Source organism: Cololabis saira, chromosome 4 (genome assembly GCF_033807715.1).
Source record: "Cololabis saira isolate AMF1-May2022 chromosome 4, fColSai1.1, whole genome shotgun sequence".
Lineage (NCBI taxonomy): Eukaryota > Metazoa > Chordata > Actinopteri > Beloniformes > Belonidae > Cololabis > Cololabis saira.
The window spans coordinates 49,868,757-49,879,748 of NC_084590.1; the positions used below are offsets into that span (position 1 = coordinate 49,868,757).

Sequence of the window (10,992 nt, forward strand, 5' to 3'; positions counted from 1 at the left end):
CAGCTCCTGCTCAATTCTCAAAACATGCTGGTGTCTGCACAGCGGCGCACACAGCCACATACGCCTCTTCGCTCCCCGGAACTCAGGGCGTCCCCCTCCATCCCGCAGGAAAACAAATTCACACTTATCTTTATGCTTAAACATCTTTGCTCCGCAAACTCTCAATAAAACATCAATCAGTCTTCTAATCCTGATCAGTTTTCTTCAATAGTCTTATCTTTACAAAAACATTTTTGCACCGCAGCCACTCAATGAAACATAAACCAGTTTCCTTCTATCCTGATCAATTTCCTTCCATCCTGCCGACAACGCCAAATGTTTTAGGAGAAATCTCAATTAGGTTCTAGAGGGGTCGTCCGTGCAAAAATGAATCAGACACGCACTCGCTTTTGCTATCAGATATATGAAAACATTTATTAGCAAGCAGTGCATACCAAGAAGACTCACACACACCTGCCCTTTGCTAGGATAACTCTGTGTTAAATTATCCCCCGCAAATGACAGAGCAACATACAATCACATAGGGGCTAGGCCTTGACTCTTACCTTAACACAGAACGACTGGGAGAGCCGGACAGTCCAAGCAAAGAGGCAGCCATCAAAAGCCCTGGGCGCTAGGGCTGGGCGATATGGCAAAAAAGGTGATCACGATTTTTTTTCCCATATTGAACGATCTCGATTTTTAATCACGATTTTTAAAATCAGAAGATCCCCCCTCCCTTCTGGAATAAAATAGAAAGAAACCAGAGATTAGTTTTTTTTTTCTATTAACAAATAAAGCAAATAGCATGTTTTAACAAGAGCCATATAGAAAATGGCACAACAAACAGGTAGTTTTAAGCAGTTTAAAAAAGTTTCAAGTAGTTTTAGCAGACAAAAAAATGTTCATGATCATTTAAAATGTAAACCAACCAAAACATGCGGTTGTTCAGTTTTTCATTTATTTTGCCATTTTTTTTTCAGAATTGCATAGATAAAATTGCAATGACATTTTTAACAACAAAACCAGTAAACTAATATGAGTTGAGCCACTGTCAAGCAGCTGGCGATGCTGTTGCTTAAATTGACCAAAAGTTGGCTCTTAACATCACAGTTTGTGTACTGTGCGTGACTCTGACGCTGGTTGGTAATTAAGGAGTTAAAACTCACTCACCACTTAGGGGACTCAGTAGCCAGCAGAAACAGCAGTAGGAACATTTATTACATTTATTAACTGTAGTACCGCTATTATGAGAGGTTATTTCTCACAGTATTAGCCTAAAGGGACTAAGGCTGATTTATGGTCCCACGTTACACCGACGCAGAGCCTACGGTGTAAGGTACGCGGCCGTGCGCACCGTACGGCGCGCGTCGCAACGCGGTTAGGCTTTCTTTTTAATACGAACGGATTAAACTGATTACATTCTGTAGTGGATAGCCTGAGTAATAAGGACGTACCGTTTTTATGGTGACAAAAGAATCATCTGCTGAGCTCTGCTTGTTGTTCCGACACATTCACTCCGCTGAGCGCGCACACACACATACACATGCACACACACACACACCCATGTCGGGGCCGCGGAGTTTCTCCCGGTGATCAGTAATTAGTGTACAAGCAGAGCGAATCACTACTTTAATGAGTGCGGTTCAGTTTGACATTATTGTCAGTCTATGAGAAAAACATTTAATTTTATTAAAATCTAAAAATAATATTTATAGGCTAAAAAAATAAACGTGATTAAAGTAGCCGGCTGGACCTAATCGAGTAGTCGGCTATATGGCCGGCGCTTGTGGAAAGCCCTGCTTTAAGGAACGGACCAGAATTATGCATGGAATGATGAATAAACGTAAAACACAGAGCTACGTACGTCTCCCGTCTGGATCCTTACCGACTGCCGCGGCATGTCATGCGCATGATCAATTAATGCAGACAGCGCGGTGCCAGGAAAGCGGGTTGTGATTGGTTGTCGTGCACTTTGCTGCAGCATGTTTTGCACGTGATCGAGAAAGTAGACCCACAGCTGATCACCGTGATCGAACTTAATTTGATCGCGATCACAAATCGAGATCGTATAATCGCCCAGCCCTACCCGGTGCTGGGCGTTGTGCACTCCGACCCACAGCAGACTCTCACCGGCTCTTGCGTCTTTATACCTTTCTCGCGGAGGGGGTTGCCCCTTCAACCCCTGCCTGCCAGTTCTCACGCTAAGTCTCGGTTCACACGGGAGAAACAAGCGCTTCTCTCACAGTTTACAATAATACTTAACAGCAGGTGCGTAGCTGATATGACTGTTTTGAGAATGAAGGACATTTCAGGACACAAAACTTATTTTTTCTTCCTTCACCACCCCGGTCAACCCGCTGCTGCTTCCACCTGCCTGCTGTCCCCACCCCCGGTCATCCCGCTGCTGCTTCCACCTGCCTGCTGTGCTGTTGCCGTCCCCGACCCCCAGTCTGGCCCTCGGCAGGAGGGTCCCCCCTTATGATCCAGGTCCAGGTCCAGGTTTCTTCCTCCTAAAGGGGAGTTTTCCTTGCCACTGTTTGGCTTAAGGTTTTTCTCCCACTAGTGGAGTTTTTACCTGCCATTGTTTATGTAATAATTGCTCGGGGGTTTATTTTCATGTTCTGGGTCTCTGGAAAGATCCTGGAGACAACTTTTGTTGTATTAGACGTTATACAAATAAAATTGAATTGAATTGAAAAGCCCAATAGTAAGAATTTAAGTTGTGTATGTTACCCCTCAGAGCCACCCAAACACATGCCGCTCTTGATAAAATGAGGACTTAAGAAGAGCAGAGGAGTTTGTGCTGCTCATGCAAAAGCATTACACCTTTACACTGGCAGTCTCCAGTGACAAAAGTGCGACCTATGGTGAGATTTTACCCATCCTGCTACAGCAACACTGCACCGTGCAGGAAGAGGACTCTGCCTTGGTTGTATTTGTCACTGGCTCACAGGCTTTATTTTTGACTGCTCAGTTCATATATATTTTTTTAAAAAGGACAATTTTATTTATTTATTTTTTTTTATTTTATTTTTTTCTGTTAGAATCATTTTGGAATCCTGGAATTGCCAGAGAATGATGCATGTTGTATTTGTTCATTTCAACAGGAGAATATTTATTTTATATTGGTGAAGCTAGCGTTCATGCCTATTTTTCCAGCATTCCTGATTCTGTCTGTTTCTGCCTGCCTGCCTGTGACTTTGCCTGATTCCCGGTTTTTGGATTTTTGCCTGCCCCTTTGGATTTGTCTGCCTGATCTGCCTGTCTTCCCGGTTTTTGACTCCTGCCTACCTCTGAGCTGATTAAAGCCTCTTGGACTCTGATACTCCGTTTGATGTTGTTCATTTGGGTTCTCTGTCTTTTGAGCCGTGACAGTACAATCTGGCCAAAAGTATGAACCCAGCCAGCATGGACCCACCAGGAAAGAACGTGGATCTGTGGGAGCTCTTTTACGGTGACCAAGTGGCGTCCTACCACCGTATGTTGAAGGGGACAGGGACATGCCGCCAGCCCCAGCCTGTTGCTGTTCCCGAGGTGGTCCCAGACCCACCCAAGTCTCTTCCCCCTTTCTGGGGAACACACCTGGCTCGAAATGGGCCCAGGAGTCTCCAGCTTCAGGAGAAAAGACGGTGGTGGCAGTCCCAGCCTGTTCCTGTTCCTGTTCTGGCGGTGGTCCCGGTCGCACCGACCCCTGTTCCGGCTCCGGCGCTGGTCCTGGACGCATCGCCCCCTGTTCCTGCTCCGGCGGTGGTCCTGGACGCATCGCCCCCTGTTCCGGCTCCAGCGGTGGTCCTGGATGCATCGCCCCCTGTTCCGGCTCCAGCAGTGGTCCTGGACGCATCGCCCCCTGTTCCTGTTCCGGCGGTAGTCCTGGACGCATTAAAAAAGTTTCAAGTAGTTTTAGCAGACAAAAAAAATGTTCATGATCATTTAAAATGTAAACCAACCAAAACATGCGGTTGTTCAGTTTTTCATTTATTTTGCCATTTTTTTTTCAGAATTGCATAGATAAAATTGCAATGACATTTTTAACAACAAAACCAGTAAACTAATATGAGTTGAGCCACTGTCAAGCAGCTGGCGATGCTGTTGCTTAAATTGACCAAAAGTTGGCTCTTAACATCACAGTTTGTGTACTGTGCGTGACTCTGACGCTGGTTGGTAATTAAGGAGTTAAAACTCACTCACCACTTAGGGGACTCAGTAGCCAGCAGAAACAGCAGTAGGAACATTTATTACATTTATTAACTGTAGTACCGCTATTATGAGAGGTTATTTCTCACAGTATTAGCCTAAAGGGACTAAGGCTGATTTAAGGTCCCACGTTACACCGACGCAGAGCCTACGGCGTAAGGTACGCGGCCGTGCGCACCGTACGGCGCGCGTCGCAACGCGGTTAGGCTTTCTTTTTAATACGAACGGATTAAACTGATTACATTCTGTAGTGGATAGCCTGAGTAATAAGGACGTACCGTTTTTATGGTGACAAAAGAATCATCTGCTGAGCTCTGCTTGTTGTTCCGACACATTCACTCCGCTGAGCGCGCACACACACATACACATGCACACACACACACACCCATGTCGGGGCCGCGGAGTTTCTCCCGGTGATCAGTAATTAGTGTACAAGCAGAGCGAATCACTACTTTAATGAGTGCGGTTCAGTTTGACATTATTGTCAGTCTATGAGAAAAACATTTAATTTTATTAAAATCTAAAAATAATATTTATAGGCTAAAAAAATAAACGTGATTAAAGTAGCCGGCTGGACCTAATCGAGTAGTCGGCTATATGGCCGGCGCTTGTGGAAAGCCCTGCTTTAAGGAACGGACCAGAATTATGCATGGAATGATGAATAAACGTAAAACACAGAGCTACGTACGTCTCCCGTCTGGATCCTTACCGACTGCCGCGGCATGTCATGCGCATGATCAATTAATGCAGACAGCGCGGTGCCAGGAAAGCGGGTTGTGATTGGTTGTCGTGCACTTTGCTGCAGCATGTTTTGCACGTGATCGAGAAAGTAGACCCACAGCTGATCACCGTGATCGAACTTAATTTGATCGCGATCACAAATCGAGATCGTATAATCGCCCAGCCCTACCCGGTGCTGGGCGTTGTGCACTCTGACCCACAGCAGACTCTCACCGGCTCTTGCGTCTTTATACCTTTCTCACGGAGGGGGTTGCCCCTTCAACCCCTGCCTGCCAGTTCTCACGCTAAGTCTCGGTTCACACGGGAGAAACAAGCGCTTCTCTCACAGTTTACAATAATACTTAACAGCAGGTGCGTAGCTGATATGACTGTTTTGAGAATGAAGGACATTTCAGGACACAAAACTTATTTTTTCTTCCTTCACCACCCCGGTCAACCCGCTGCTGCTTCCACCTGCCTGCTGTCCCCACCCCCGGTCATCCCGCTGCTGCTTCCACCTGCCTGCTGTGCTGTTGCCGTCCCCGACCCCCAGTCTGGCCCTCGGCAGGAGGGTCCCCCCTTATGATCCAGGTCCAGGTCCAGGTTTCTTCCTCCTAAAGGGGAGTTTTCCTTGCCACTGTTTGGCTTAAGGTTTTTCTCCCACTAGTGGAGTTTTTACCTGCCATTGTTTATGTAATAATTGCTCGGGGGTTTATGTTCATGTTCTGGGTCTCTGGAAAGATCCTGGAGACAACTTTTGTTGTATTAGACGTTATACAAATAAAATTGAATTGAATTGAAAAGCCCAATAGTAAGAATTTAAGTTGTGTATGTTACCCCTCAGAGCCACCCAAACACATGCCGCTCTTGATAAAATGAGGACTTAAGAAGAGCAGAGGAGTTTGTGCTGCTCATGCAAAAGCATTACACCTTTACACTGGCAGTCTCCAGTGACAAAAGTGCGACCTATGGTGAGATTTTACCCATCCTGCTACAGCAACACTGCACCGTGCAGGAAGAGGACTCTGCCTTGGTTGTATTTGTCACTGGCTCACGGGCTTTATTTTTGACTGCTCAGTTCATATATATTTTTTTAAAAAGGACAATTTTATTTTATTTTTTTTTTTTATTTTTTTTTTTTCTGTTAGAATCATTTTGGAATCCTGGAATTGCCAGAGAATGATGCATGTTGTATTTGTTCATTTCAACAGGAGAATATTTATTTTATATTGGTGATGCTAATCAACTTTTTGTTATCTCTTTTTTCCCAAATGAGAATTGAAAGGGGAATTGATAAAAACTGGATCGTTAAGCAGAATTTGTAAAAATAAAAGATTAAGTAACCCACCATCCACATCTTAAGTAACAATATTTGCTACTATCACCAGATCTGTATCAACTTTTGAGCAAAATATTTTGCAACAACTTTATAATTTATAATATACCCATACCTCTATTTATAGTAGTATAAATATACTACATATCATAATATACTCATACATTGTAATATACTCATACTACTATACTATATATACACTCATAGCCTACAGTGATTTAGAATATATTTAGGGCCCAAACACTTACAGTGCGAAGGCCCTATTGTATCTGTAGGAATTTTTTCTTTCTTTCTTTTTTTCTTTCTTCTTGTGACGAAAGGAGGGCATTTTTTCCCCCCCTAAACGTGCCCAAAAAGTCACCAAATTCTGCAGGCAAGCCAGGCCTGGTGAAAAATGTGATATTTAATGGTTTGCTTTAATGGGCGTGGCCTAACGGCCCAACAGCGCCCCCTAGAAAACTTTGTGCCTCAAGCCCCACAATACGGTTTGACGTACATGCACGAAAATCGATACACACCTGTATCATGTCGCAACTTAAAGAAAAGTCTCTTGGCGCCATGGCCGAAACTGAACAGGAAGTCGGCCATTTTGAACATTTTGAATTAATCGCGTAATTTTGGCGCAATTTATGCCATTCCTTCGACAGTTAATACGGCCCGAACCGTAACGTGCACCCAGGTGTGTTATACATCAAAATGTGCGTCTCCATCCTGCGACTAGGCACATTACTTTTCTCTTTCAAAAGTGTTACTGTGGCGACGCTAGATGCCAAAAAGCGCACCCATCCTTCATCTGATTGGTCCATATTTGATAGTTCTCCAAAAGTCACCAAATTTTGCATGCAAGGCAGGCCTGGTGATAAAATTGGTATTTAATGGTTTGCATTAATGGGCGTGGCAAAATGGCTCAACAACGCCCCCTTGAAAACTTTTCTCTGCCATAACTTTTGAATGGTTTGACATGGAGAGTCGTGGGTGGTGTAATTTCTGATATGCTTATGGGGGGGCGGTGGCCATGAGTGCGAGGGCCCGTTCATCGCTGCTTGCAGCTTTAATTACTATTACATTTATAATATACTTATAATTTGCACAATAATCACAATATATACCTAGGACCAATCATGACTTCCTTCTGAACCACAGCTGCTTCAGTCTCCTTTTAAAACCTGACATCTTGTTTATTGCAGCTATACATGGGGGAGATGGTTCCAGTGTGCGACTGCTCTTTACATTACTGTTTTTTTCAAAGCATTGGTTCTGGGCATAGGCAGAGAAAAGTGATTAGCTAGGGCCAGTCTGGTATCATAGCTGATACTGAGTTGTCTATTATTTGTTGGTAGAAGTTGCATAAACAAGAAGCCAGGTTTGCGTAGTATACAGATATTTTTCAAGAAAATAATAATGCTGCATGCTAGTCGATCCTCCACCATCATCCAAGACAGCTCAGCATGCATGCTCTCAACATTGCTTGAATGAAAAATGGTTGGAAGATCTTATCAATACCCATCCCTATTAATGAACTATTTTGATGGTTTTCGTGTTAGTAGCTTTAACCATTTACACTTTTGATTTGACATACTGAGATGTTTCATCTGAAGGTTTCTGGTTGTCAATAACAGCACTGTAGACAGACAGCACTTTATAGAAACTGAAAAGCTTTTGAGAGTCAGCCAACAAGATGATATAATTCTTCTTCTCTGTCCTTACAGAAACATAAAGGCAAAGAGAGACCCACAAGTTTTCGTTGTGATCACTGCAAGAAAGTCTTCACCACTTCATCACGTCTGAGAAAACATAAGATGATTCACACTGGAGATAAACCGTTCAGTTGTGAACAGTGTGGAGCAGCTTTTACCAGAAAATATCATCTAAAGATACACCAACGTATTCACACTGGAGAAAAACCGTTTAGGTGTGATCAGTGTGGAGCAGCTTTTACCCAACAAGGTAGTCTAAGGACTCACCAACGTATTCACACTGGAGAAAAACCGTTTAGGTGTGATCAGTGTGGAGCAGCTTTTACCCATCGACGTAGTCTAAGGACTCACCAACGTGTTCACACTGGAGAAAAACCGTTTAGGTGTGATCAGTGTGGAGCAGCTTTTACTGAGTCAGGAAAGCTAAAGATTCACCAACGTATTCACACTGGAGATAAACCGTTCAGATGTGATCAGTGTGGAGCAGCTTTTACCAGACAAGATTGTCTAAAGACTCACCAACGTATTCACACTGGAGATAAACCATTCAGATGTGATCAGTGTGGAGCAGCTTTTACCCAACAAGGTCATCTAAAGACTCACCAACGTATTCACACTGGAGATAAACCATTCAGTTGTGATCAGTGTGGAGCAGCTTTTACCAGACGAGATAGTCTAAGGAGTCACCAACGTATTCACACTGGAGATAAACCATTTAGGTGTGATCAGTGTGGAGCAGCTTTTACCCAACAAGGTAGTCTAATTATTCACCAACGTATTCACACTGGAGATAAACCGTTCAGATGTGAACAGTGTGAGGCTGCTTTTACCACATCAAGTCAGCTAAAGAAGCACCAACGTACTCACACGAGTGATAAACTCTAAAGATTTGATCAGTGTGAAGTGTGGAATTGCAAAAAACACCTCAGCACAGCAAAAAAAAGCAAAATAATCAGACAACGTCATACCTAAAACTTGAAAGACTAACATATGATGCCCCCTGGACACGTCCTGGGAAGCTAGCGTTCATGCCTATTTTTCCAGCATTCCTGATTCTGTCTGTTTCTGCCTGCCTGCCTGTGACTTTGCCTGATTCCCGGTTTTTGGATTTTTGCCTGCCCCTTTGGATTTGTCTGCCTGATCTGCCTGTCTTCCCGGTTTTTGACTCCTGCCTACCTCTGAGCTGATTAAAGCCTCTTGGACTCTGATACTCCGTTTGATGTTGTTCATTTGGGTTCTCTGTCTTTTGAGCCGTGACAGTACAATCTGGCCAAAAGTATGAACCCAGCCAGCATGGACCCACCAGGAAAGAACGTGGATCTGTGGGAGCTCTTTTACGGTGACCAAGTGGCGTCCTACCACCGTATGTTGAAGGGGACAGGGACATTCCGCCAGCCCCAGCCTGTTGCTGTTCCCGAGGTGGTCCCAGACCCACCCAAGTCTCTTCCCCCTTTCTGGGGAACACACCTGGCTCGAAATGGGCCCAGGAGTCTCCAGCTTCAGGAGAAAAGACGGTGGTGGCAGTCCCAGCCTGTTCCTGTTCCTGTTCTGGCGGTGGTCCCGGTCGCACCGACCCCTGTTCCGGCTCCGGCGCTGGTCCTGGACGCATCGCCCCCTGTTCCTGCTCCGGCGGTGGTCCTGGACGCATCGCCCCCTGTTCCGGCTCCAGCGGTGGTCCTGGATGCATCGCCCCCTGTTCCGGCTCCAGCAGTGGTCCTGGACGCATCGCCCCCTGTTCCGGCTCCAGCGGTGGTCCTGGACGCATCGCCCCCTGTTCCTGCTCCAGCGGTGGTCCTGGACGCATCGCCCCCAGTTCCTGCTCCAGCGGTGGTCCTGGACGCATCGCCCCCTGTTCCTGTTCCGGCGGTAGTCCTGGACGCATCGCCCCCTGTTCCGGCTCCAGCGGTGGTCCTGGACGCATCACCCCCTGTTCCGGCTCTAGCGGTGGTCCTGGACGCATCGACCCCTGTTCCGGCTCTAGCGGTGGCCTGCTACGCCCCCAGACCTCCTGACCCGCCTGCTACGCCCCCAAACCTTCTGACCCACCTGCTGCGCCCCGAGGGCGGCCTCCGGAGCTGTCTCGGCGGTCGGCCCGGCCCCCGGAACTTTGGCCGTGTGTTGGCCTGGGACTCTGATACTCCGTTTGATGTTGTGCATTTGGGTTTTCTGTCTTTTGAGCCGTGACACGACCACTGGTGCTCGGTTGACTTTGTGCTTAAAGACTGTTCTGCTGTCAGTCGTCCAGGGTCATGGAATGGTTTCAAGAGCCAGTCCTGCAAAGGATAAGTAGAGTCTCCAAGAAGGAAATACCCAGCAGTCACTGTGTATTCCTGATGTGAGCTAGGAAGTTGTTCCTCCAACTGGCTAACTCCTGTATGTATTATATATGTAATCAACCATTTGTCCTTGAGAGCTGAACTTTCAGGATCGATTCCTTGAATGCTTTGCTAAACTTTTAACATTTCTTGATATTTTGATGTTAAATCCACTGTTTTTGGCCATTTCTGTACATTTAATAAATTTCAGTACCCTTTTACCTGAAGTCTCCATTAACACCAAACTTGGCACAATTAATTTTTTGGATTGTACTTGTCAAGCCGGTTTGAGGACGATTTGTCAAAAAACTTAATCGTACAGGAATATATCATTTTTATATCATATTTATTAAAAAGATCATAACAGTGTTAACAGTCTGTATGGATATTTAGTCAAATTCATCAATAGCAAAAAAAACCCCGTCAGATGTTAAAAAAGTGATTTGAACGTAGAAAGTTTTGGTCCTTCACATCATGTCTGGCGTACACACATTTCTGAGGTTTTGTCCGTTGGCGACACTCACTGGTGATGCAGTGAAGTGCAGAATATGAGGAAACGTAGCGTCAACACTAAGTTCACGACCACGTGAAGGACACGACAGTCCTGGACCTGGAGCTGGACCTGAACCTGGACCTTGACCTGGATCTGGAGCTGCAACAATCTCACAATCAACCACATGAACATATAAAGGTCGGAGCTCAAAGATGTAACCTGTCAATCATAATGTCAGCCTTGGTTCTGTTTGTA

General features: G+C 45.4%; 2 protein-coding genes across 2 annotated transcripts in view; one reads left to right on the forward strand and one right to left on the reverse strand.

Annotated features, from left to right (window-relative positions):
- The window catches only part of LOC133442600 (NACHT, LRR and PYD domains-containing protein 14-like), a gene marked incomplete at its 3' end in the record, with an annotated part of 198,147 nt that overhangs the window by 110,051 nt on the left and 77,104 nt on the right, over positions 1 to 10,992 (reverse strand). The gene's annotated exons all lie outside the window — the stretch shown is intronic.
- Positions 3,391 to 8,822, forward strand: LOC133442181 (zinc finger protein 239-like). The gene is made up of 2 exons (XM_061720133.1): positions 3,391 to 3,660; positions 7,942 to 8,822. Exons 1-2 carry the CDS (start codon positions 3,391 to 3,393, stop codon positions 8,812 to 8,814), a joined length of 1,143 nt encoding a protein of 380 aa, XP_061576117.1. The 3' UTR covers positions 8,815 to 8,822.